A 25,773-nucleotide genomic window follows, 5' to 3' on the forward strand; every position below is an offset into this window, starting at 1 on the left:
AACAGATTGATTTTCCCCATCCCAATCCTGCCATCATCCTGAGTCACTACAGGATCAATAAGACTGATTCTTCCAATACTGGCCTCACCCAACTGTAATAATTTTCCTCAAGTACTCCCCAGTCAAACCCTAGACCTGAACAACATATGAAATTCCTCCAGGTCATAAATGAGTGACTTTAACAACACATTGTGACCACAGGTGCTGCTTGGTCAAAATGGTCTCTCAACTCAAGATAGTGGTCCAGCCCAAGCAGCCATCATCCCTATCCACCCAGTCCAGCGGGGCTCCATAGTCCATCCTTCCCACTTTTCCTAACAGTACCCTAAACTTTTTGCCCATGTGTTTCCCTCATTTCTTGAGAGGTTGGGGGATACCAGGGACTGAATTCAGGGGCACTCGACCACTGAGCCAAATCCCAAGCCCTATTTTGTATTTTATTTAGAGACAGGGTCTCCCTGAGTTGCCTAGCACCTTTCTTTTTGCTGAGGCTGGCTTTGAACTCTCAATCCTCTTGCCTCATCCTCCTGAGCCACTGGGATTACAGGCATGTGCCACCGTGTCTTCCCCTCTTGAGGACACATCCTATTAGCATTTAAACCAGCTTAGTTCTCTCCACCTTAACCTACGCAACTTTAGTAACCAGACTTCTTGACTTATGTGCATTTGCTATTTCTATTTCTTCAACCTCTGCTCTTTCTTCAAATCACTCTGGTATAACTGCATCATCTTTTCCTGGTAACTTAATTTTGCTAAATCCAATAGAAAGTTTTCAGTTCTCATGTTATCCTGATCTTCCAGAGAAATTCAGCAGGGTTATCCACTACTCCCTTCCTGAAACACTATCTTCTTTTATCACCTGGTGACAACCCTTCTTATGGGTCTGCCTTGTGGCTGTTTCATCTCAGTCTCCTTTACCAGCCTGTCTAACCTTGAAATGCTGGGTTTCTCAAAGTTCAGACTTGGGCTCAGTGCTCACTCTAAACTCCCCCCAAAGATTAACATGTCCCCACTATGGTTTCAATGGCCATTCCTTTGCTAACAATTATCAAATTATTTCTCTAACCCTAAGATTCAGACATATAGATGTCTACTGCCTAAGTGGTATTTCAAATTGATGTCTCAAAGGCAAGCTCAATGTATATAAAGTAAAATTTGAGGTAAGTTTCTTTCCTTCTACTCCCTCCCAAAATAATCCCAGTTCTTATCATTAGTGTCCCATCTCAGTGAATGCCACCACCATCCATCCAATTATGATGGCAGCAATCCTTGACTCATTCAACCCCAAGTCTTATCTGTCACCAGATCCTGTGATTTTATATCTCCATACATCTCTTATCCTATTTCTCTCCATCTGTGTTCTGCCATCCTAGCGCAAGCTGCCATTACCCCTCACCTGGGCTATTGAAAGGAACTCCTAACTTATCAGCACATTCTTAGTCTCCTCCAAAAATTATTTTACTGCAACTAAAGTTAATTAGGCATTTTCTGTTTAAAACTTTCAGAGAATTCCCATTTCTCTGAAGTTTCAAGCCTCAATCCTCAGCAAGTTCGCACTCACACTGCACCTCTTGGTTTGGTCTGTGCTCCTTCCTTTTTCCAAAGCTTTAAGCAAGGTGTCTCTTCTCCAGCTGGAAAATTTCTCTGCTAGGGGCTGGGGTTGTGGCTCAGCAGGAGTGCTAGGCCCTGGGTTCAACCCTCAGCACCACATATAAATAACTAAAATAAAGGTGTTGTGTTCAACTACAATTAAAAAATAAATATTTTTTTTAAAAAAAGAAAGGAAAAGTTTCTCTGCTGGACCCCCCCACCCCCGCAACCACTTGGCCTAATTAACTTTGTCGTTATTGTTATTTTATCTAAATATATTTTATTAGCCTTCATCACAGAATTTTTATTATTATTATTATTATTATTATTATTATTATTGAAAGAACACTCAACATGAGATCTACTCTCTTAGCAAATTTCAAGTGTACAATGCCGGATGTTATTATAGACACTATATTGTACGGCACATCTCTAGAATTTTTTCGTTGTGTGTAACTGAAATTTTACACCTATTGATTAGCAACTCCTCATTTTACCTTCTCTGCAGTCCCTGACAACCACCATTCTATTCTTTGCTTCTGTAAGCTTGACTACATGAGATCCTTCAAGTATTCCATACCTATATTTATGTTTCTGTTACTGACTCATTTTGTTGAGCATAATGTCCTCGGGGCTCATCCATATTGTTCCATATCATAGGATTTCCTTCATTTTTAAGGCTGAATGCCATTCAATTGTATATACATGCTGCATTATTTAATCCATTCATTTGCAGGGGATATTTAAATTGTTTCCATCTCTTGGCTGTTGTGAATAATGCTGCAGTGAACATGAAATGCTCATATTTCTTTGAGATCTTAATTCAACTCTTTGGCAAATAACTGGAAGTGGGATTTGGATTCCTGGATCATGTGGTAGTTTTGTTTTTAATTTTTTGAGGAAGCTCTATAGTGTTTTCCATAGTGACAGCTCCATTTTACATTTCCACCAACAGGATACAGAGTTCCAGTTTTTCCACATCCTGGACAGCATTTGTTTTTTGTTTTTTTTTATAATAGCCATTGTGATAGGTGTAAGGTAATATCTCATTGTAATTTTTTTCTGTGTTTCCCTGATGATTAATGATATTATCTTTTCATATGTCTGTTGGACATTCATGTGTCTTTGGGAAAATGCCTGTTCAATTTCTTAACCCATTTTTAAATCAAGTTATTAGTATTTTCGCTTTTTTTGTCATTGAGTTGAGCTCCTTACATATCTTGTTTATTTTCATTCATTCTCTATATCATCTTTCCATTGTTTCCTTTGCTATGCAGAGTCTTTTTAGCTGATGTCCATGTGTCTATTTTGGCTTTTGTTTCCTGTGCTTTTGATGCCTTACCCAAAAGTCATTGCCCAGATCAATATCATGAAGCTTTTCCTTGAAATAATTTTATAATTTCAGGTCTTATATCTTAATTCTTTAATCTATTTTTGTGTATAAGCATTCAATTTCATTCTTTTATATGTAGATATTTAATTTTCCCAACACTGTTTGTTGTTTAAGATAATTAATTCTATGTTTCATCTCATTTTGAATGTGCCTTCCTCCAGGAACCTCTTCTAATCACATACTCACCTTGCAAAGAAAACTACATCAGGGCTCCCTGAGTTCTCTATAGACTATAGCCTCCTCTGTTACTATATTGTAATATTTCTTCCAATGAAATAACTATTTGGGCAATTGTTTATTTTCTTTAAACCATTTTTGTATTGTCTTCCCTGTTAGGACATGAGCTTCTATTTTTTCCAGCTGTACTCCTGCAGCCTACCATACTGCATCATGCAAAGTATGTGTTCCACAAACTGTGGAACAAATGGTATCCCTTTGTATGGGAATTTTGTTTGAATGGATGACAAATCATTTCATTTTGTATTTTCTATGTCAGTTTTCTCTATGAAGAGTGAGATTTGGGCTTTTTCATCTCTCTTCCACTGCACCCATGTGCATCCTGCAGTATGAACTCACTGAATGAATGGATGAATAGGAATGAATAATGACTAGGAATGAATGATTAGGAACGAATAATGACTAGGCTGAGTGAGCAGGGCAGTCCCGCTCCACAGACACAGGGCAAGAAATTCATTCTAACTCCCTTATTTGCAAACTGTACTAACTTTCAGCCATAAAATGCTTCAGGGGTAGGGGTGTGATTCAGTGATACAGCTTGTGCTGAGTGTGGATGCAGCCCTGGGTTCAATCTTGTGCTCGCGCGCGCGCACACACACACACACGCTTCAGAGATTTGTTTTCTATAAAAAGTCATCCTATAGTCTTGGTTTCTCACCAAATTTTAACTAATCCTAATGCCCAGATCCTTAGCTAGACCGCTTCTATTCTGCCATCTTCCTCCTCCTCCTCCTCCTCCCTCCTCCTACTGCTTCCCTCCCTCTTCCTTCTCATCCTTCCTCCTCCTCCTCTTCATCTTCATCTTCATCTGTCTTATCCTTTATTTCTTCTTCATTACTATGAAAAACAGAGAAAGTTGTCTGTTTCAGACTTGATGTAAACAGCACCACTTCTGTCTCCTCCATCAGTGCAACAAATGATTTTTTGTTATGACCACACTCAGAGCAGGACTCTTATCAGAGTTTGCAACTATAGATAAAGAGACCTTGCTACAGTATTGTCAGAGCAGTACCATTGTTGTGCTTTTGCAGTGTGCGGTTTCATATTATAAGGCAAAATGTTAATTGATAATCATATTAAATAGTGGTATTTTACCTTCTAATTGCTGTTCAATAATAAAGACATAGCTTTACCAAGAAGTCAATGCTTCTCTTCCCCTTAGGAAAGATTTATAATTAAATCTCTATTGAGATATTTACCAAGGACCTTTACTCCTGAATTTGTGTGTTGAGATTAGAATTTGTGAAAACCTTTCGTCTTTCCTTTTAGTACAGTCTTTCATTATCACTGGGGTGCTTCTGTAAAGCCCTGGTCCTGCTGAAATCAGCATTTAACAGATGGGGTACAAGCATTTCAAATATAAACCAGCAACAAAGGTACTCCTGATGTACACTGAATCTTGAGAATCAGTGTTAAGTATAAATTTAAGTCAACATCCTCTTCACTCTTTAATCCACTGCAGTGATTCACAGACAGCCCCAGAAGTGCATTTCTAACAGAGGAACTCCCATAGCATGCTCAGAGGCATGTAAACGCCTGCTTCCTCTGGGAACTGGCGAGTAGTTTGCTATGTTGAAGGCTACCATGGTGGGGGTGGGTGGGTGCTACTTAATGAGGCTTTAAATATTGACTTTTTTATCACAGAATATAGGTTTTTAAAAGAGCCCGTAGCTAAATGGCACTAAATATAGTATCAGGCATGGAGTTATGTTTATGTTGAGGCATTTGGAAAATAGGTCAGCCTGCGAGTCTCTGAGAATATCGACATGGCTTCCTTCAGAGTAGACAATGTCAATTTAGAACAGCAGAGCACACTTGCAGGGATTCCAGTAATTTTCCTGGAAATCAAGTATGGAAAAAAATGATTTAACTAGATGCAGGTAGTCCCTAAGCATACAGGTCCCAGGATTAATCATGTTCATAAAATGAGAAACGTTTTTAAAAAGACACTCAAATGCATTAAGTGCAAGGATTAAATTTTATCTCCTCATCTCAGGAAGGAATTTGAAAAACAACTCAATGTTGATTATATAAACCAAGAACTGGTAATAAAAACAATTCACATGATTTGAAACTCCACATTTTCCTTCCCTTTTCTTTTAACATAAATCTAATTTAAATGGAAATGTCATTTTAAATGCATTCTTGAACTTTCAATTTTTAGTTCAGTCTCCTTCGAGTTTCTCTCATTAATTATAGATCTGCAATAGATCACCATAACCAGTAATCAAGCACCTAACTTTAAATTCCAAAGAAATGGTATTCCAATTCCAAGAACCAAGGAAGACAGGTTGAACAGACTGAGGATAGAGATTAGAGAGGGAAGAATCAAGAGGAAGAGACATCCTGAAACCTAAGGCTTCAATTTGTGTGTTCTGCCCAGTGCTCAGCATGTAGTCAGGGCCAGTCAGAGCTGTGTTTATTGGGTGCTTCAGGCATGTGGGCCACTATCCAGGCACATCACACAGAGGGAACTCGGCCAGTCCTCAGGACAAATTTTGAAATAGATATTGCTATCTCATTTCTATAACTGATGAAATTGAGGATCAAAGAAGCTAAAGAGAGTTGTTCGTGATCCCACAGCTGGTGGGCCTAAGTCACAATTTGAATATCAGGACCAATTTCAAGGCCTGTTCTCCCTTCTCTGTGGTCTACTGCCCCTCATGGGCATGTCCCTGCACACCTGAGCTCCAAACAAACAAATAAATAAACAAAAAAAGTTATTTGTGCAAATCTGCTGAGCATGCCAACCTGCCAGGCCACATAGTATCAAATTAATTCTTAAATATGAAGATATGTAAAGAACCTTGGTTTGAATTAACAGTTGACAGACTAAAACTCTATGGAGGTAGGAACCAAATATATTTTGTCTTTCATTTTATGCCCAGTGCTTGCTACATGGGCTGCTCTCAAAATATACTCATTAAATGAGTAGATGACTTAATGAACTGGCACAGTGAAATGGAACTCAAGATTCAAGTCTCATTTCTCACTTTGCTAGGGCCATGATTTTAGGCAAATTTTAAAAATTCTCTTAGCCTCTGTTTTTCTGATCTGCAAAATGAGGATGATGTTTTCACAGCCTACCTTATAGGGTGGGGGTTCTAATAGGTAGCAAAGTTTGGGAACCATTATCATAGGAAATAAAACTGTTTTGTAGACCCTAACAAGGCAGTTAAATGGAAACAACTCGCTTTATTGTCATGTATATCTAGAAAGAACAAATTAAATAAAAATTTTAATGGAAACAACTGTAACAAACCAAGTCCAAAATTGACTTTAGACCTTAGAATCCTGCCTCCTGGTGTCAAGACAGAAAGAAAGACTCTCATCTGTGTGCCACAGTGGCCATCTATCTCCACGTAAAATGACCTTCCTGGTTCATCTGTTAAGGTGACAGAGTTGAGGTCAAGGCCTAGGAAAGCAAGGATTTGGTCAACATTCAGGCTGGGAGAGTGCAAAGGCATCTGTGGACAATCACCCTGTCAGACGAGCTTGCCCTTGGCCATCTTACATCCTGTTCTGGCACCCCACCCACTCATCTGCACGCATCAGACTTGCATGTACAATGCCTATTCTGAGACCCTCCCAAAGCATGTATGTTTGTTTTGTTCCTTCTGGTGGTAGTTCACTTTTTGACCTAATTCTCCCGGGCTGGCCCATCAAAGTGCAGTTGTGATGTTGGAGGAAGGAAGCTGCCTCCCTTGTTCTCCGCTGCTCCCCTGTCCATAACCTTCCTCTGCTGTTACCCTGTTGAGGTTCAGCTGAGTCAAAGGGCCAGCAGGGTGCCAAGAACAATATTATCTAAATTTTAAATAATAGTCTCTTGGGACTAGAGGGTCATGAAGCATTTAGACTGTCACAGGGAAATTTTCCAGGAGAGTGATTCATAATCTTTCCAACTATCCACCTCTGTTTCCTTGTTGGGTAAGGACAAAATCCTAGCATTGCCAAGTATTTAAGAAGCAAATTCATCTCTCTTCCATGCTGATTCTTATTCAACGATTTTGCATAAACTACTCTTCCAAAGGCAAAAGAAAACAATTTCAATAGCCACTATTCTCACATGTGTTTGAATGGCATTTATTAGCCACATGCCCTTGGCATGTCATTGACCCATCCAAATTTCAATTACTTCTTCTTTAAATGAGAACAATAACACCTGCTCTGTCTAGAATCAAGTGACATAAGCCATATATGAGAGCATTTTAGAAATAATAAAGCAGCAAAAATATGCAAGGTATTTTTATCATTGGCAAAGATACTGGGCAAGGCACATAGCCATTTGTGTAATAAATTTTATTTTTACAAAACACTTGAGTAAATAATGTGGAATGTAAAAAATTGTCCACTTTTTAAAACATTATAATTCCTTTGCATTTTCCCACCAATGGGAAGTTCACTTTGATTTATATGCTGCATGAGGCACAATCTTGTTAATACCAGTATTTTGCTGAGTGAGGTTTTAGGAGCTGTCCGGAGAAAATAGTGGCAGCCCTGGAATCTAGCAAAGTACCCAGCCCTCTCCTCTCTGCTGGGAAAGGAAGACATTGGTCAGAAGAGCAGCCTGAGCCTCCAGAAATACAAAACCAGGATTGGCAGTCTTCTCATTCTGACTAAGGAGGGTACTGCGAGGACTCGAGCAGGGTTGTACATATGGCCCTGGAGTCCGCCTCAGCATTGCTTTACTGATCCCCCAGATAAGCAATCTCTTTGGATTAAAATGAAGCCAGAGTTGTCTGTTTCCTTGTTGGGTAAGGACAAAATCCTAGCATTGCCAAGTATTTAAGAAGCAAATTCTTCTCTCTTCCAGGCTGACTCTTATTCTCCCCTTCTTTCTCCACGTGGTTATTGAAGCTTTTCATCTGGGTCCTGAAGCACAGATGTCTCCATTGAGTGGGAGCAGGGGAGGGAACAATCCTGTCCAAAAAGTGGTAGGGTAAAAAGCATTCCATCCTCTGTTCCCCCAAGACAGGAATCCTGGAGATTTGGTTACCAATTTGAGGGAAACATGGCAAAATTAGACTCTGAGCATATAAGATTAAATCAGGTTTAAAAAAAAAATCCAGCCCAGCTAGTCCCAAATATAAACAGTATCAGTATCAGAATCATCTAAGAGAATTTATGAGGTTATAAGGTTCTCTGATTTCCAAGACTGATGTCCAATCTTTGAAGCTGCTTTCAAGTACCTGATGGTCTACCTTGGTTATCACACTAAATAAAGCAAATTCTTGTTCCATCCTTCACAGGAATTTCTGACTCCTCCTTCCTCCTCATAGGTTTTAATTGCATCTATTTTTGCATTTAGCTATTCTTTTAAAAAATTTTCCCCATCCTTAATTTTAAATCACTCACTGTAAAAGCTGTGCTGCTCTTCAGAAGTTTCCCCATAGCCTCCCATCATTCTGCTTTCCTTCTATCGCTCCAAGACAAGGATCCCAAACTCCTTAGAAGGTCTCTCCCGCCTGCTGCCACCCAGGTGCAGTTGCATGTTCTCAGGGCTTATGCCTATCATTAAGTTCATCTCCAGCCCTCCGCGGCCTGCTCCATAAAACAAATCATCATTCTCTGCATCAAAGTAAATCAAGGTGTCCCTGTGATGTGGGCCACAGGCAGGAACCAAGGCCAAGGTTCTGATTCCTGGTTTCTACACTTTCCCTCAGGCCATGCTGGGAATGAGCCCCAATGTGGCAACAATCTGCACTATCCAGGATAGTATGTGCTCCTTATATTTAAATTAACTAAAATGAAAGAAAATAAAAAGTTTGGTTTCTCAGTTATACTGGCTACATTACAAATACTCAATAACTAGATGTGACCAGTGTCAGCTTCACTGTACAGAGCAAATACAGAACATTTTCTTCAGCACTGAGCAGACAAGTGTCCATAAAGTACCCAGGGCAGGTTGCTATTAGCTTGCCATGGGAGTGGTTCATCTGGGGCCTCCAGAGAACTGGAACTTTCCATGTCTTTTCTTGGGTTCCCCATCCAGCACATAGGAGACTTTTAATATTTTTTGTTAAATGAATGAATGAATTCATTCCCCAGGCAACATGTGTGTTTATTGAATGCTTACCCTGAACCAGTTACTGTAACCCAGTTCATTGATACTACCTCTGACTTCAAGGAATATACTGTTTTAGCAGGGAAAAGGGACAAGAAAGGAAATAAATACCATTAAGTATTTTGGTTAATTATGCTAATTGCTTATAGTCCTTGACCTAGAGCAATCCGAAACTGATAGTCACAGCCTTGGAAAGATAGTTTTGTTTTGTTTTTTTTAACTACATCTTTGAATATACAGGGAGATTTCAACATCCATGTTCCCATTTGATACAGCAACCCAGTGAAGACAGTACTCTCAGAGAGGTGAGGTAATTTCTCCAGAGTCATACAGCCCATGAAGAATCAAATGTAGAATCTTTGTCTTCGGTTCTCTTCCCTTTCCCCATCCTGCCTGTGTGAATGCAGTACCTCTACTTCCTGGCTCTAACTCCTCAGACAGAAAATAAAAATGTATCTCCCAACAAGAAGTGAATTTCTGTGTATATCATATCTGGAAGGTCACAGGCAGACTCCACACACATGCAGCCCATGGCACCAGAGCCTAGACTTTGAGCCCAAGATTGGGTTGGGCCTTGTGTAATGAATAGAGTCTTCTCTGTGGAATTTACAATGTGTTTCTGGATCTGTGATTTTGCACCTGATTGCAGAAGTATGTCTGGGAGGAAAGCTATTCTCAGGTCTCTGCTGGCAGAGTCTTCCCAATACTTGTGTTTCTGAGACCACCATATATTCATTCCAGGAGTGTGTCCAGGGCCTTCATAAACCTGGGATTCAGAGAAAGAGAAAGAACAGCAGTTTCAGTAATCCCGCTTCCTGTCTCCAACCAGAAATCACATCACCCTAACTCTTTAAACTCCAAAAATAAAGTCAATAAATAATATGCAAAAGGAGGAGAAAATGCCTTCCAGTTCCTTAGCAGCTAATCATCTTTAACTGTAGAGTTTCAGTACTGGTTGCCCACAGCTCTATCCCACTAATGGCTTCTCTCTATACTGCTATGGTTGATTGATGAGGAAACTGGTTATCACATAAGCCATTGGCACAGAGCATGACGTAATGATGTGTGGAACAGAAACTGCTAATCCTTCCTTCCAGTAATGATGCTGGTGAGAGGAAATGCAGCTATGTGTGTGCTATGGGCCATGTGCATCAAATTGGAGGTAGAGGCACACCTGTTTGCAAATGGACTGAGTGGCCTAATGCAAATACAGAGGAACACTCAACAAGAGCTGAAATTATTAGGATCTAGCTCAACATGTAGAAACAGAATAATCACATCCCTGATTTAAAAAAAAAAAAAGCCAACTCAGTCAACAACTTTTTATGTCTGTCCAGTCTCAGGAGTTGTTGGTTAGCTCAAAGGAAAAGCGTAAACTTGGAAAACATCTGGGTCTTGGTTCTACTTGGTTTTCTACTGACTTGCTGTATGACCTCAGGCAAGTTCATTACCCCTCTAGCCTTAGTTTCCTAATGTATGAAATGGAATAATAATCACAATACCATCCTGTCAGGGTCACTGTGAAGATTAGATAAGATGTCAAGTATAAAGTATCCATATCTCAGTGCCTGACCCAACCTCATAGGTGACCCATAAAGGGGAATCATTGCTGTTCTTATAAATAGTGACATTATTGTGCTAAAACCTTGTGTTAGCTTCTCAACCCATCTGCTTCCTCACCACCTTGAGCTTATTATCTAGTAATTAATGCTCAAGAATCAAACAGACAACACATTGCATATGCTGAACTATATGACATTGGTTGCTATGTGAGACGGAGTGGCAGAGAGGCCTTCGAGAGCAGGGATTGGAAGTCACAGCAGGGAAACAGTCAGAGCACGGTGGAAAGGGCACTGGTGTGAGCCAAGCATGACAGCCAGAATGAGTGTGGCTGTGCAGGGAGAAGGCACGGAGCTGCAGAACCTGGCCTGAGCCCATGGACAAGCAGTTGTGGCCACATCACATCAGCTCCTATCTTCCAGTCTTTTTGCCAGACTAGCTTTAAACTGCCCCACAAGGCTCTTCTCCAGCATCTGTTAATAAGCTCTCTTGTGCCACCTTCCCTTAAACAAAATGACAATAAGAATAAGAAGAACGACTGATGTTCATTGAGCATTAGCATTGTCTATATGACAGATCTGTGCTAAGCATTTCACATGCATTATTATTTTTTCATTTAATCCCCCAATACATGAAACAGGCAGCACTCTGTTTTCCAGGTGGGAGAAGTGGCCTTCACAAGGCAGAGAGCCCAGGACTGCTCTTCCATGTTAATCCACATATTCTTTTGTGATTCCCCAGCCTAACATGGCATGCCTGGCATAAAGTAGGAGCTCATGAATGCTTATGGAGTAAATGAGAAGAGATCTTCAGGTACCCATCAGGGCCTTAGGTCCAGAGACCCTAGGCAGATCACCAAGCAGGATGGTTATACTGAGTTTAGAAAAAGCTCAGCCATAGGAACAAGAGCACTGGGAAGCCTGCATCTCAGAACCGCAGGAGGCTGGGACAGGGGCACAATCTAATAGGCTTGCTGTCTTTGAACCCTGCCATGGATGGTGGGATCTATTCAAATATCCTCTCTCTGATGCCAGTAAGTTTTTTTTCCTGGGAACTGGGGCAGATTGGCCCACAGGGAAACTTTGGTGGTTGGGCTGGCGGAAGGTGACAAAATAGGTAAAATCCAGGGTGATAAGAATAAACCTGGCATGGCTTAGGCACTGATCAGCTGGAATTGTCATAGGCCTTGAGTGCTAAAGTGGGGTCTTGATGCTCCCCACTTCGCTAGAAGTTAATTCATTGGTTGTTGGATCCTGGAGCATCCAGTGGTTCACTGGCAGAAGTCAGAGCAGGTGGAGAGGCACACTCTGCTACAGGGAGTGGTCAGAGCAGTAGCTCTGTAACATCCGAAATGTTTCATACTAGTACCAACTGGTAAGCCCCTGCCAGTAGGTCCTAGTTAAATTCCACAAGGACATGAAGTTTAAATTTAATTATGGGAGTCAGCCATGTTTCAAAAGCCACTCATCCTATTTCAAGGGTTTTGTTAAAATTAGATAATATAATCTGCAATTCTCTTTATGATGCACATAGAAACTAATTTCTCAATGTGGTAAGAATGAGTAAGTTGATTTCTTCATATTGTACCATCCCTACCCTTGCCTCAGGACCCCTGGTATACCTCATGGGAATTGTCATTCTTTGACATATAGACCAAAAGCCCAAGTGCCAATTAGCAAAATGTACTTCTTCTGTATATAAATACAAATTCTCAGGCTGGGGTTGTGGCTCAGAGATAGAGTGCTTGCCTAGTATGCATGAGGCACTGGGTTCAATCCTCAACACCACATAAAATCAAAATAAAGGTATTTTGTCTGCCTATAACTAAAAAAGTAAATATTTTTTAAAAATAAATAAAAGTTCTCAAACCTTTCCTCTCTGCCTTACTGAATGGTCTTAAAAGTGCCTATCCTCTTTTTGAGGCATGATGCCCTTAAACCGCCTGCATTTCTGCTTTACAAATTTGTAAATCTGAAGTTGCCTTAACATTTCCTTCAGGATGAAAAGAAGCTTCTAAACATATTTTATTTAAATCCCTGAAATTACCAGTTGCTAAACAGTCATTCTTTTTCCTCAAGTACAAAAGATGTTAGTGGACGCTAGCCAAGAGAAACACTTAGCCTTGCAGAGAGAAGCTGACTGTTATTAAAACCACAGTGGTTATTAACAAAGATGATGTCATAATTAAATGTCTGGGCTCCCTGGGGCCAAGGAGAGGTGATGGCAGTTTTTACCAGGACAGTGCACAGTCACCTATAATGGCATTGGGTGAAAGCGCGCAGTCTCCAGGGTGAGGTGGTTTCCTGCAGAAGGATCCAGGAGCTTCAGTGTTGCTCCATGCTTACAAAGGAGGTGGCCATCACAGGGGATTATGAACTGGTGACTTTGGACTTTGATGAAAAAAAAATTTAGAACTTTGTATGTGTAATATTTGGGAAGTTTCTGTGAATCATGCTTTCAAATTGAATAGGATCTATTTTAACATAGATCTTTCATGCAGTTCCAGCAGTTCTTCTGGGAGAAGGAACAATTCAAGATTTATAGAAGTCAAGTTATCATTATTAATTTTAAAAAACAAAAGAGAATTCCAGTATTAGACATCCCCATATTACAAAATGAAGACAAAGAGGAAATTGGGAGTAGCCAAGGAGTCTTTCATTCTCTTCGCCAACCACCACCTATTTCTTTTTTCCTATACCTCCCTGCCACCCTTCCATTCCACATTTCCTGAAGTTCTTGGGAAGATATTCTAGGTGGAAAGAATGCAACCTGTAACCAAATCTTAGTTCTTCCTATTAGCTCTAGTCAAAGAAAATCATGAGAAAAAAAATAATGCCAAACATACTTGTTTATTATATGATGCATTCTAGTTTAGGAAGCACTAGAGCATGAATTCATAGGTATGGCACCTCAGGAGCATTAAGAGACCTCTCTTGCTTAGCCTTCTCATCTGTGAAGTGGAGGTTGTAACACGTCTCTCATGAAGCAGTTTTAAGTGAAGTATAGAAACTGGATATGCATGAGAGCTCCTTCCTTAGTGCCAATGTTAGCAACAAATCTAAGGTGTGAATGATTGATATATGTATTTTAATCTTTCTGTGGTTGCTAACACCCTACAAAAGAACTTCTAATAGTTATAGATGAGATTTGGGCTAGCAGAGGAATGAAGCATCAGAGTTCCCTACCTTTGCAATTTCCTTTCCCCAAGAGAGTCTGGGGGAAACTAGACTGCCAGCATCATAGTTGAGGTCTCCCTTATTACATGTACTGCCTTCTTCTCTTTTAGGAAGAAATTTGTATCATTGATATTCATTACAAATAGAGGACTTATCCAGAGTTGCCTGGTATCATCAATCTTGAATACAGAAGTCACAAGTAAACAAAATTAATTAATTCTTAGTCCTCCACATAATGCCCCATGCAAATTTGGCTCCCTTCTTTGATGTCCACCACCCACGGAGCCATTTAGTGCTGGCTACTTTGGAAGTGGACGATGGTAATGGGTAGCATGAAACATTGAGAATGTATTTAATGACAATTATATGCTTAAGATGGCAAATTGTAAGTTTTTTTATATTTTACCAAAACATAAAATTTTAATAATGTAACATATCCCAAAGTGACTATTATTGCTATTGCCAGGCCTTCCAGGAAAGAGTGAGGAAGTGTCCAGAAGTTTCTAAGCAGTGCCAGGGAAGCCCTCTCTCCACAGGGGTCCCCAGAGCTCTTCAAGAAAAGATCTGTTTTTCAACAAGCATTGCACTTTATAATTTGGAGACAGCTTGTGTACCTGTGTCTCCTAATATCCTATATAAGGTCAGTTCCTGCAACTTCTACCCTCAAACACTCTCCTGTGAACCAGGCCAAGAAGCAGATTCTAAGACATCCTACTTATGCCCCATCTTTCTCTGCAATAATTCAAACTAGAAAATGCTGTTCTGTGAAAGATACGGCTAAGAGAATTAAAAGACCAGCAACACACTAAGAGAAATATGTACAAAACACATATCCAAAAAAAAAGCTTCTATCCAGAGCCGCCTCCCATGCCTGCAAGGTGGGCAGACCTGCGACCGACCAGCAGAACAGGCCCAGAGGCCCGCCGGCGTGGTAGACACATCACCCCAATTGGAGGAAGGTCCCAGCTGCCGCCCACAAGGTAGGCAGACCGCGCGTCCCAGAGAAGGGGCCCGGCAGCAAGCCGGCCTAGTTGAAAGATCACCCCAATTGGAGGAGGGGCACAGCCGCTGCCTGCACCTGCAAGGTACGCAGACCTGCAACCTGGAGAACAGGCCCAGCGGCCTGCCAGCGTGGTAGACAGATCATCCCTATTGGAGGAGGGGCCCAGCCGTTGCCCGCAAGGTAGGCAGACCACGCGACCTGGAGAAGGCGCCCAGCGGCCCGCCGGCGAGATAGACAGATCACCCCAATTGGAGGAGGAGCACAGCTGCCACCCACCCCTGCAAGGGAGACTTTGCAACTATAAAAGAGCAATATAAATATATAGGGGGAAAATTCAATAACACAACAGTTTCACCAAGCAGAAAGAAACGCGAGTAGTATGAAAAGACAAGGAAAGAAAGGACCACAAGCAATGCAGGTCAACTCAACTTTAGAAAAGGTAATAGCTGCAGCAGATGGAATGTCAGATAAAGAATTCAGGATTTACATGCTTCAGGTGATCTGTAGTCTCAAGGAAGACATTAGACAGCAAAATCAAACAATGAAATATCACTTCGACAATGAGTTACATAAACAAATCCAAGAAGCAAAAGATCAACTATATAGGGAGATAGAGGTTATAAAAAACAAACAGAAATCCTAGAAATGCAGGAAGCAATAAACCAACTTAAAAACTCAATTGAGAATACTACCAGCAGAGTAGAACACTTAGAAGATAGAACATCAGACAATGAAGACAAAGTATTTCAACTTGAAAAGAACATAGACAGCTCAGCGAGACTGTTAAGAAACCATGAGCAGAACATCCAAGAAATTTGGGATAACATAAAGAGACCAAACTTAAGAGTCATTGGGATACAGGAAGGTATAGAGGTCCAAACCAAAGGAATGAGCAATCTGTTCAACAAAATAATACGAGAAAACTTCCCAGACTTGAAGAATGAGACAGAATCCCAAATCCTAGAAGCCTATAGGACGCCAAATGAGCAAAATCATAAGAGATCCACATCTAGACACATTATAATGAAGATGCTCAACATACAAAATAAGGAGAGAATTTTAAAAGCTTCAAGAGAAAGAAAGCAGATTACATTTAGGGGTAAACCAATCAGGATAACAGCTGATCTTTCAACACAGACTCTGAAAGCTAGAAGATCCTGGAACAACATATTTCAAACGCTGAAAGAAAATGGGTTCCAACCAAGAATTGTGTATCCAGTGAAATTAAGCTTCAGGATGGAAGAGGAAATTAAAACCTTTCACGATAAACAAAAGTTAAAAGAATTTGCAGCTAGAAAACCATCTCTTCAAAACATCCTTGGCAAAACATTACAGGAAGAGGAAATGGAAAATAACAATGAAAACCAACAGTGGAAGGTAGAACAGAAAAGGGAAAAATAATCAAAGAGAAAAAACAAACCATGTTAAGTAACATAAATAAACAAATATGGCTGGAAGAAAAATCCATATCTCAATAATAACCCTAAATGTTAATGGCTTAAACTCACCAATTAAGAGACACAGGCTAGTAGAATGGATCAAAAAAAAAAAAAGATCCAACAATATGCTGCCTACAGGAGACGCATTTGATAGGAAAAGACATACATAGACTGAAGGTGAAAGGTTGGGAAAAATCATATCACTCATATGAATTTCGGAAACAAGCAGGAGTGTCCATACTCATATCAAATAAAATAGATTTCAAGCCAAATTTAATCAAAAGGGATAAAGAGGGACACTACATACTGCTCAAGGGAATCATACACCAACAAGACATAAAAATCATAAATATATATGCTCCAAACAATGGTGCAGCTATGTTCATCAAACAAACTCTTCTCAAGTTCAAGAGTCTAATAGACCACCATACAATAATTATGGGAGACTTTAACACACCTCTCGCACCACTGGACAGATCTTCCAAACAAAAGTTGAATAAAGAAACTATAGAACTCAATAATACAATTAATAACCTAGACTTAATTGACATATATAGAATATACCACCCAACATCAAGCAGTTACACTTTTTTCTCAGCAGCACATGGATCCTTCTCAAAAATAGATCATATATTATGTCACAGGGCAACTCTTAGACATTATAAAGGAGTAGAGATAATACCATGCATCTTATCTGATCATAATGGAATGAAACTGGAAATCAACGATAAAATAAGGAAGGAAAAATCATGCATCACTTGGAGAATGAACAATAGGTTACTGAATGATCAATGGGTTATAGAAGACATCAAGGAGGAAATTAAAAAATTCTTAGAGATAAATGAAAACACAGACACAACATATTGGAATCTATGGGACACAATGAAAGCAGTTCTAAGAGGAAAATTCATTGCCTGGAGTTCATTCCTTAAAAAAAGAAAAAAACAACAAATAAATGATCTCACACTTCATCTCAAAATCCTAGAAAAAGAAGAGCAAAACAACAGCAAAAGAAGTAGAAGGCAAGAAATAATTAAAATCAGAGCTGAAATTAATGAAATCGAAACAAAAGAAACAATTGAAAAAATTGACAAAACTAAAAGTTGGTTCTTTGAAAAAATAAATAAGATCGACAGACCCTTAGCCATGCTAACGAAGAGAAGAAGAGAGAGAACTCAAATTACTAGCATACGGGATGAAAAAGGCAATATCACAACAGACACTTCAGAAATACAGAAGATAATTAGAAATTATTTTGAATCCTTATACTCCAATAAAATAGAATATAGTGAAGGCATCGATAAATTTCTTCAGATTGAGTCAGGAGGATATAGACAACCTAAACAGACCAATATCAATCGAGGAAATAGAAGAAGCCATCAAAAGACTACCAACTAAGAAAAGCCCAGGACCGGATGGGTAGAAATAGATAAAGCAATCATGAAATTCATATGGAAAAATAAAAGACCCAGAATAGCAAAAACAACTCTAAGCAGGAAGTGTGAATCAGGCGGTATAGCCATACCAGACTTCAAACTATACTACAGATCAATAGTAACAAAAACAGCATGGTACTGGTACCAAAACAGGCGGGTGGACCAATGGTACAGAATAGAGGACACAGAAACCAATCCACAAAATTACAACTATCTTATATTTGATAAAGGGGCTAAAAGCATGCAATGGAGGAAGGATAGCATCTTCAACAAATGGTGCTGGGAAAACTGGAAATCCATATGCAACAAAATGAAACTGAATCCCCTCCTCTCGCCATGCACAAAAGTTAACTCAAAATGGATCAAGGAGCTTGATATCAGAGACTCTGCGTCTGATAGAAGAAAAAGTTGGCTACGATCTACATACTGTGGGGTCGGGCTCCAAATTCCTCAATAGGACACCCATAGCACAAGAGTTAATAACTAGAATCAACAAATGGGACTTACTCAAACTAAAAAGTTTTTTCTCAGCAAAAGAAACAATAAGAGAGGTAAATAGAGAGCCTACACCCTGGGAACAAATCTTTACTCCTCACACTTCAGTTAGAGCCCTAATATCCAGAGTATACAAAGAACTCAAAAAATTAGACAATAAGATAATAAATAACCCAATCAACAAATGGGCCAAGGACCTGAACAGACATTTCTCAGAGGAGGACATACAATCAATCAACAAGTACATGAAAAAATGCTCACCATCTCTAGCAGTCAGAGAAATGCAAATCAAAACCACCCTAAGATACCATCTCAGTCCAGTAAGATTGGCAGCCATTATGAAGTCAAACAACAACAAGTGCTGGCGAGGATGTGGGGAAAAGGGTACACTTGTACATTGCTGGTGGGACTGCAAATTGGTGCAGCCAATCTGGAAAGCAGTATGGAGATTTCTTGGAAAGCTGGGAATGGAACCACCATTTGACCCAGCTATTCCCCTTCTCCGTCTATTCCCTAAAGACCTAAAAAGAGCATACTACAGGGACACTGCTACATCAATGTTCATAGCAGCACAATTCACAATAGCAAGACTGTGGAACCAACCTAGATGCCCTTCAATAGACGAATGGATTAAAAAAATGTGGCATTTATACACAATGGAGTATTACTCTGCATTAAAAAATGACAAAATCATAGAATTTGCAGGGAAATGGATGGCATTAGAGCAGATTATGCTAAGTGAAGCTAGCCAATCCCTAAAAAACAAATGCCAAATGTCTTCTTTGATATAAGGAGAGTAACTAAGAACAGAGTAGGGAGGAAGAGCATGAGAAGAAGATTAACATTAAACAGGGATGAGAGGTGGGAGGGAAAGGGAGAGAGAAGGGAAATTGCATGGAAATGGAAGGAGACCCTCATCATTATACAAAATTACATACAATAGGAAGTGAGGGGAAAGGGAAAAAAAAACAAGGAGGAGAAATGAATTACAGTTGATGGGGTAGAGAGAGAAGATGTGAGGGGAGGGGAGGGAAGGGGGGATAGTAGAGGATAGGAAAGGCAGCAGAATACAACAGACACTAGTATGGCAATATGTAAATCAGTGAATCAGTGGATGTGTAACTGATGTGATTCTGCAATCTGTATACGGGGTAAAAATGGGAGTTCATAACCCACTTGAATCAAAGTGTGAAATATGATATGTCAAGAACTATGTAATGTTTTGAACAACAAACAATAAAAATTTAAAAATAGAAACTATAAAAAAAAGCTTCTATCCAAAATGTGCAAAGAACTCTTTTAAATGAAAGAATTTATTGAGATATAATGTATGTACCATATAATTCTCCCATTTCAGGTTGTATAATTCAATAGTTTAGAGTAAATTACATTATCAACTTTTCAAAGTTTTGTTAAAATATATAAAACAAAATTTGCAATTTTAATCATTTTTAAGTATAATCAAATATTGCTACATACATTCACAATGTTGTATAGCTATAAACACCATCCATCCAAAGCTTTTTCTTACCTTAAACAGATACTCTGTAACTATTAAGCAATAACTTTTTATTCCCTCTCCCTTAAGTTCCTGGTAACCTCTTATTTACTTTTCTATGAATTTTCTTAGTGTAGCTATCTCATGTAAGTGGAATTATACAGTATTTGTCTTTTGTGTCTTGCTTATTTCATTTAGCATAAAACATTCAATGTTCATCCATGTAGTAACATGTATCAGAATTTTATTCTTTTTTGTGGCTGAATAAATTTTTAGTGCATGCTTATACATTTTGTTCATCCATTCATTTGTCAATAGACACTGGGTCAATTCCACCCTTTGGCTTTGTTGCTAGTGCTTTTGGTGTGAATAATGTTGCAGTGCTCATTGGCATACATGTATCTGTTCAAGTCCCTGCTTCCACTCCTTGGGTATATATTGAGGAGTGGAATTGATGGGTTTATACTAGTTCTATGTCTATCTTTCTGAAGCACAAACAAATTATTTTCTATAGAGACTGTAACAGTTTTCATTCCTACTAGCAACATATGAGGTTTTCAATTTCTCCACATCTTCACCAACACTTGTTAGCTGGTTGTGTGTGTGTGTGTGTGTGTGTGGGTGTGTGGGTGGGTGTGTGTTTAAATCATAGCCAACCTAGTAGGACCAGTGTTCCTCTAAACTATCAAGGTCATCAAAAATAAGGAAAATCTGAGATACTGTCCGAGACTAAGAAAAGGTGATAACTAAAAGTAGTGTGATTTCCTGGGTGAGATCCTAGAACAACAAAAAATAAAATGTAAAATGATATCTCATTGTCATTTTGATTTGTATTTCCCTACTAATAATGTTGAACATTTTTTCATATGCTATTGGCCATTTGTATATTTTGTTTAGAGAAATGTCTATTTAAGATTTACTCATGTTGGATTGGGTTGTATTTCTTTCTGTTGTGTTATATATTAGTTCTTATATATTCCCGATGTTAAAACACTATCAGATTTACAATTTTCAAATATTTTTCCCATTCTTTGTATTGTCTGTTTACTTTCTTGATGGTGTCCTTTGGTGCACAGAAGTTTTTCATTTTGACACCAAATTTATCTAATTTGTCTTTGTTGCTAGTGCTTTTGGTGTTATATCTAAGAATCGATTACTAAATCTAAGTTCATGAAGATCTATGCTTGTGGTTTTTCTAAGAGTTTTGGTTTTCAATCTTCTATTTCTGTCATTGCCCGTTTTTAGTTAATATCTGTGTAAAAAGCAAGTTGGGCTTCAATTTTATTCCATTGTACATGAAAATTCAGTGGTCTCTGCACCATGTCTTAAAAAGTCTCTTCTTGCCTCACTGAATGGACTTGATATCCTTGTCAAAAATCAATTTACCATTGATCTGTATGTCTGTTTTCAAATCAATACACACTGTTTTGATTACTTTGGCTTTGTAGTAAGTTTCAAGATCTCTTTAAAACTTGTGTTGGCTATTTAGGGCTGCTTACTCTTCTGTATGAATTTCAGGATCAGCTTTTCTATTCTGCAAAAAAAAGACCATAAGAATCTGAATAATGATTGTATGAAAACCGTAGTTTGGGGTGATATGAAAATTCAACTACATAGAAAAAAACACATTTTAAAATGAACAAAATAACTGAACAGTTATCTCACCAAAAAAATATAGATAGGAAGTAAGCATGTGAAATGATGCTCAATATCATATGTTGATATGGAATTGAAAATTGAAGCAATAATGACATATCACTACCTACCTATCAGAATGACTAAAATTTTTACAAAGCAAAATGACAATATCAATTCCTGGAGAAGATGTGGAGCAGTCAAAATTCTTTCACTGCTGGTAGAAATGAAAAATGGTGAACATTACCTTAGAAAAGAGTTTCATATAAAGCTAAAAACATCACCTTACCTTATGATCTAGCAATCACAATCCTACCCAATTGATTTCAAACTATGACCACACAAAAACATGCACAGAATATTTATAACAGCATTATCTGTAATCACCCCAAACTGGAAACAACCAAGATGTCCTTCAATGAGGTAAATGGAGAAACAAATATGGTACAAACATAAAATGGAATATTATTCAGTGATTAAAAATAGAAATGAGTTGTCAAGTCATGAAAATACATGAATGAACATTGAGTGCCTATTTCCAAGTGAAAGAAGCAAGTCTGAAAAAGCTACATATTCTATTATTCTAATTATATGACATTTTTAAAAGGACAAAACTGTACATATAGAAAAGATCAGTAGTTGCCAGAGATTTAGGGGAGGAAAGAAGGAACAATAAGTACAGCCTATGGGATTTTTGTGCACTAAAATGATTTTGCATGATACTCTAGTGGTGGATGCACAAACTATATATTTATCAGAAACCACACAATTTTACAGCACAGTGCCTTAATGTATTTGTTTTTAAAAAATCTTTTAATAGGTTGGGGGATCCAAGGAATGTATACAGACTATATGACAAGAAAATTGTCATGCCTGTGTTATAAATGTACATGACAATCTCAGTGAAGTGGTTGGAAGGAAAAAGTAACTTGGGAAACAGTGGGGTTTGTAAGACTGACAGCAAAAAAAAACTGTGCCTAAGTCCTCCAGTTTACAAAGTTGCTTCCATGGTGGCACAGTTAACAGTTTTGACACTATCCTGGTGTGTATACTGGAACTGAGCAATTGATTAAACAGATGGCAGATGTTGGGAGTCAGGCTTCTTGCTGTTGGATTGACAATTTACAGATCAGGCCAGATTGGAGCCATGTGCTCATGGATTGGAGTTGGAGACATTAGTATGAACTGATTGAAACTTATTGTAGGTTCAAATAGTCGAATACAAAAACATCTACAGATATGTGTTTATGCCCAGGTTTGAACAGACACAAGTATATCACCTTGTTCTCTCTGTCAAGAGGGAAAAGAAAATGAAACCCAGAGTAAGGAGCATAGTGCTAAATGCAATGCCAAGATTTGGGTTACCAATACCATGCCACAAGAAGAATCAGGGCTTCTTGAAAAAATGAAACTAGGACAAGTCCAGGCAATACATCAGATGAATCTGGAGCATCTTTTAGTGCCTGAAAGTAAGGACTCATTCAAAAAAAAAAAAAAAAACTACATTATGGGAAATGTCAAAGGGACACAGAAGCCAACTGAAAAGCTTCCCATTGGCCCAAGCTGAAACAGTCTAAGCATCAAAATAAATAAAGCAGTATTGAATTATAACCCAAAGTATAAAATAAATACTCATGAGTCTATTCTAATATAAATAAACGGTGACAGAGACAAATTTCCTTTGCAGCATAATCCCAAAACAGTGGTAACCTTTCAGTAGAGAAATCTGACAAAGCACTAACGTGGTCAGCTGGTGAAGACTCAAATCAACAGTGATACATCATGTTTATTGTGTGTGCCCTTGACCTGATGTCACAAATATGGCACTTTACCTCTGTGATCTTCCCCTGAAAAACCCACATCTCCATTGTAATCATGAGAAAATCATAAGACAAATTCCCATACAGGGGCATTGTACAAAACCCTGACCAGTGTTCCTCTAAACTATCAAGGTCACCAAAAATAAGGAAAATCTGAGATAATGTCAGAGACAAAGAAAAGGTGATAACTAAAAGCAGTGTGGTTTCTTGGGTGAGATCCTAGAACAACAAAATATAAATAAATAAAACAAAGACAACATTAGGTAAAAACTAAGGAATAAACTATGGGCTTTAGTTATAATAATGGGTCACTATTGGTTTGTTGATTCTAATGAATGTATCACACAAATGTTAAGAAGTTAGTAATTGGAAAACTGGGTAAGGAGGGCATATGGAAACTCCGTTCCATCTTCCCAGTTTTTCTGTAAATCTAAAACTTCTAAAAAGCAAATTTTAAACAAAACAAAAACCTGATGATGTAGATATTTTTGTCATTTGTCTAGTGAGGAAACCTCAAAGTAACTGGTACAAGATCGCCCCCTACTTCAAGGGCAGAGGTACAATTTGAGTACGGGGCCCTTTCTACTAAATCTCATTGACTTTAGACTCTCTGTTCTCGGCTTCCTGCACACCCATTTATCTATGTGTGTGTTTCTTCCCAGGGGATGGCCTTTACACTTGAAGAAAGGCTGCAGCTAGGAATCCATGGCCTGATTCCCCCCTGCTTCCTGAGCCAGGACGTCCAGCTCCTCCGGATCATGAGATACTACGAGAAGCAGCAGAGTGACCTGGACAAGTGAGTGCCTGGAGTCTGTCCCCTCTATCTGATTATTGGGCTGAGCTGCTGTTTGCATATTCTCCAGCTAGGGAACGTCTGAGAACTCTGAGAGACCCCAGATCCAGCCTGTCATTAGAGTGATGATGTCCCCGAGAGAGAATTGTAATGACAGAGTCATAGCCAACATGTTCTTGGAGCACAGAGAAGAGAATATAAACTCAACTAGTGGTACCTGGGAGGTCTTTTGGGAAGGCAGGATACCAGTCAGCCAAGAAGCACAAAGACTTCAGCAAACAGCAATGGCGTTCAGTAAGGGCATTTCACTGAGAAGGAAGAAATGAGGTGAAGATGTATAAAGAGGCATGTTAGGAAGTGGTACTTGCAGTATCATTCCTGGAATAAAGGGAATGTGGTGGGGGATAAGGCAGATGGACAGGGACACCTTGTCCTGTGTTGGCAGTTAGATAGGCAGCAGTCACTAACCCTGCCTCCTCTCTGAATCTTCATCAGTAGACAGGTGGACACACAGACCCCATGTGGGAGACCCTGGGTCAGTTTAGCAGTTTTACTAAAGAAAGTATCACCTCTCAGGTCACGTGGCTACAAATTGGCACAGCCAGGATTTGTACACAGATGACTGAATCCAGAGTCTATACTTTTAACTTCTCTGTTATGCCCCAACTAAGAACAGCAGAACCTAATGGCTATAAAACTAGACTGTAGTTCTAAACTGAGTTCAAATCCACATTTCACTGCTTAATAACAAGTTACCTCACCTCTCTGGGTCATTCTCCATCTATACAATGAATATGTCAAAGGTACCTAACTCATAGGGCTTAAATGAAGCTAAAATGTGTTAGTCTTTGTGAAGTGCTTGGGGTAGTGCCTGACACATAGTAACTACTGTGTGAGAGTTTGTTAAATGCATGTGTCACATTGTATGGGATCTAGAAGAAATGTTGGAAGAAGAAAAAATTTCCCTCTATGTCCTTAGAGCTAAATGACCAAGACTTTGGATCAGATGGTATTGCCGCCCTCAAGAGGAGAGGTCAGCAGCACCTCACAGTCATCCTACACCTATCCCCCTATGTTTTCCACATATCAACCATAGCTTCTGAGAGGTAGTGAACAAGCAAGCCTCAGCTCACCCCCACACCCAAAGTACTAGATTCTAAGGATTTTACTCATATTAACTCTAAGGCCCTACTGCAACCCAGGTCAAATATTCTCTCCTTCTTGATCATTCCACTCAGAAGCCATGTCACTTGGAAAAGAAAACCAAAAATTATATAACAAATTCAACTAATAACATGAAACATACCCCAACTTTGAACAATCTGAGCCTCCCCCTCTTCTGTTAAATTCATAAAAATTAAAATAAGTCCAAAGTGAGATTTTCTTTATTAAAGATATTGAACTTTAAAAATTAAACTCCCCAAGTCCTTCCCTCCATGGTTCTTTCCAGCTAGATAGGTCTCACTCATTTGCCAGGAAGGCACTGGAGGCTCAAGGAGAAATGAGAGTGCCCACCCCTGCGAGCACTAGAGAGCTCACTCTGAATGCTATGCTAACTATTTGATCCACTCATTCCCAGGACTCCCTCATTTCAGCAGGTACTTCAAGAAATGCCAAGAAAGCTTTCCAGCTTC

General features: G+C 39.1%; 1 protein-coding gene across 3 annotated transcripts in view; it reads left to right on the plus strand.

Annotated features, from left to right (window-relative positions):
* The window catches only part of Me3 (malic enzyme 3), a 198,556-nt gene that overhangs the window by 67,829 nt on the left and 104,954 nt on the right, over positions 1 to 25,773 (plus strand). For all 3 annotated transcript variants that reach the window (XM_046439339.2, XM_046439340.2, XM_046439342.2), the window contains one exon: positions 24,009 to 24,142. In XM_046439339.2, coding sequence (XP_046295295.1) covers positions 24,009 to 24,142 — 134 coding nt within the window. The remainder of the gene's footprint in view (positions 1 to 24,008; positions 24,143 to 25,773) is intronic.

The sequence above is a fragment of the Marmota monax genome, unplaced genomic scaffold (assembly GCF_021218885.2).
Source record: "Marmota monax isolate L192 unplaced genomic scaffold, Marmota_monax_Labrador192_F-V1.1 WCK01_AAM20220418_F8-fsc00096, whole genome shotgun sequence".
NCBI classification, from domain to species: Eukaryota; Metazoa; Chordata; class Mammalia; order Rodentia; family Sciuridae; genus Marmota; species Marmota monax.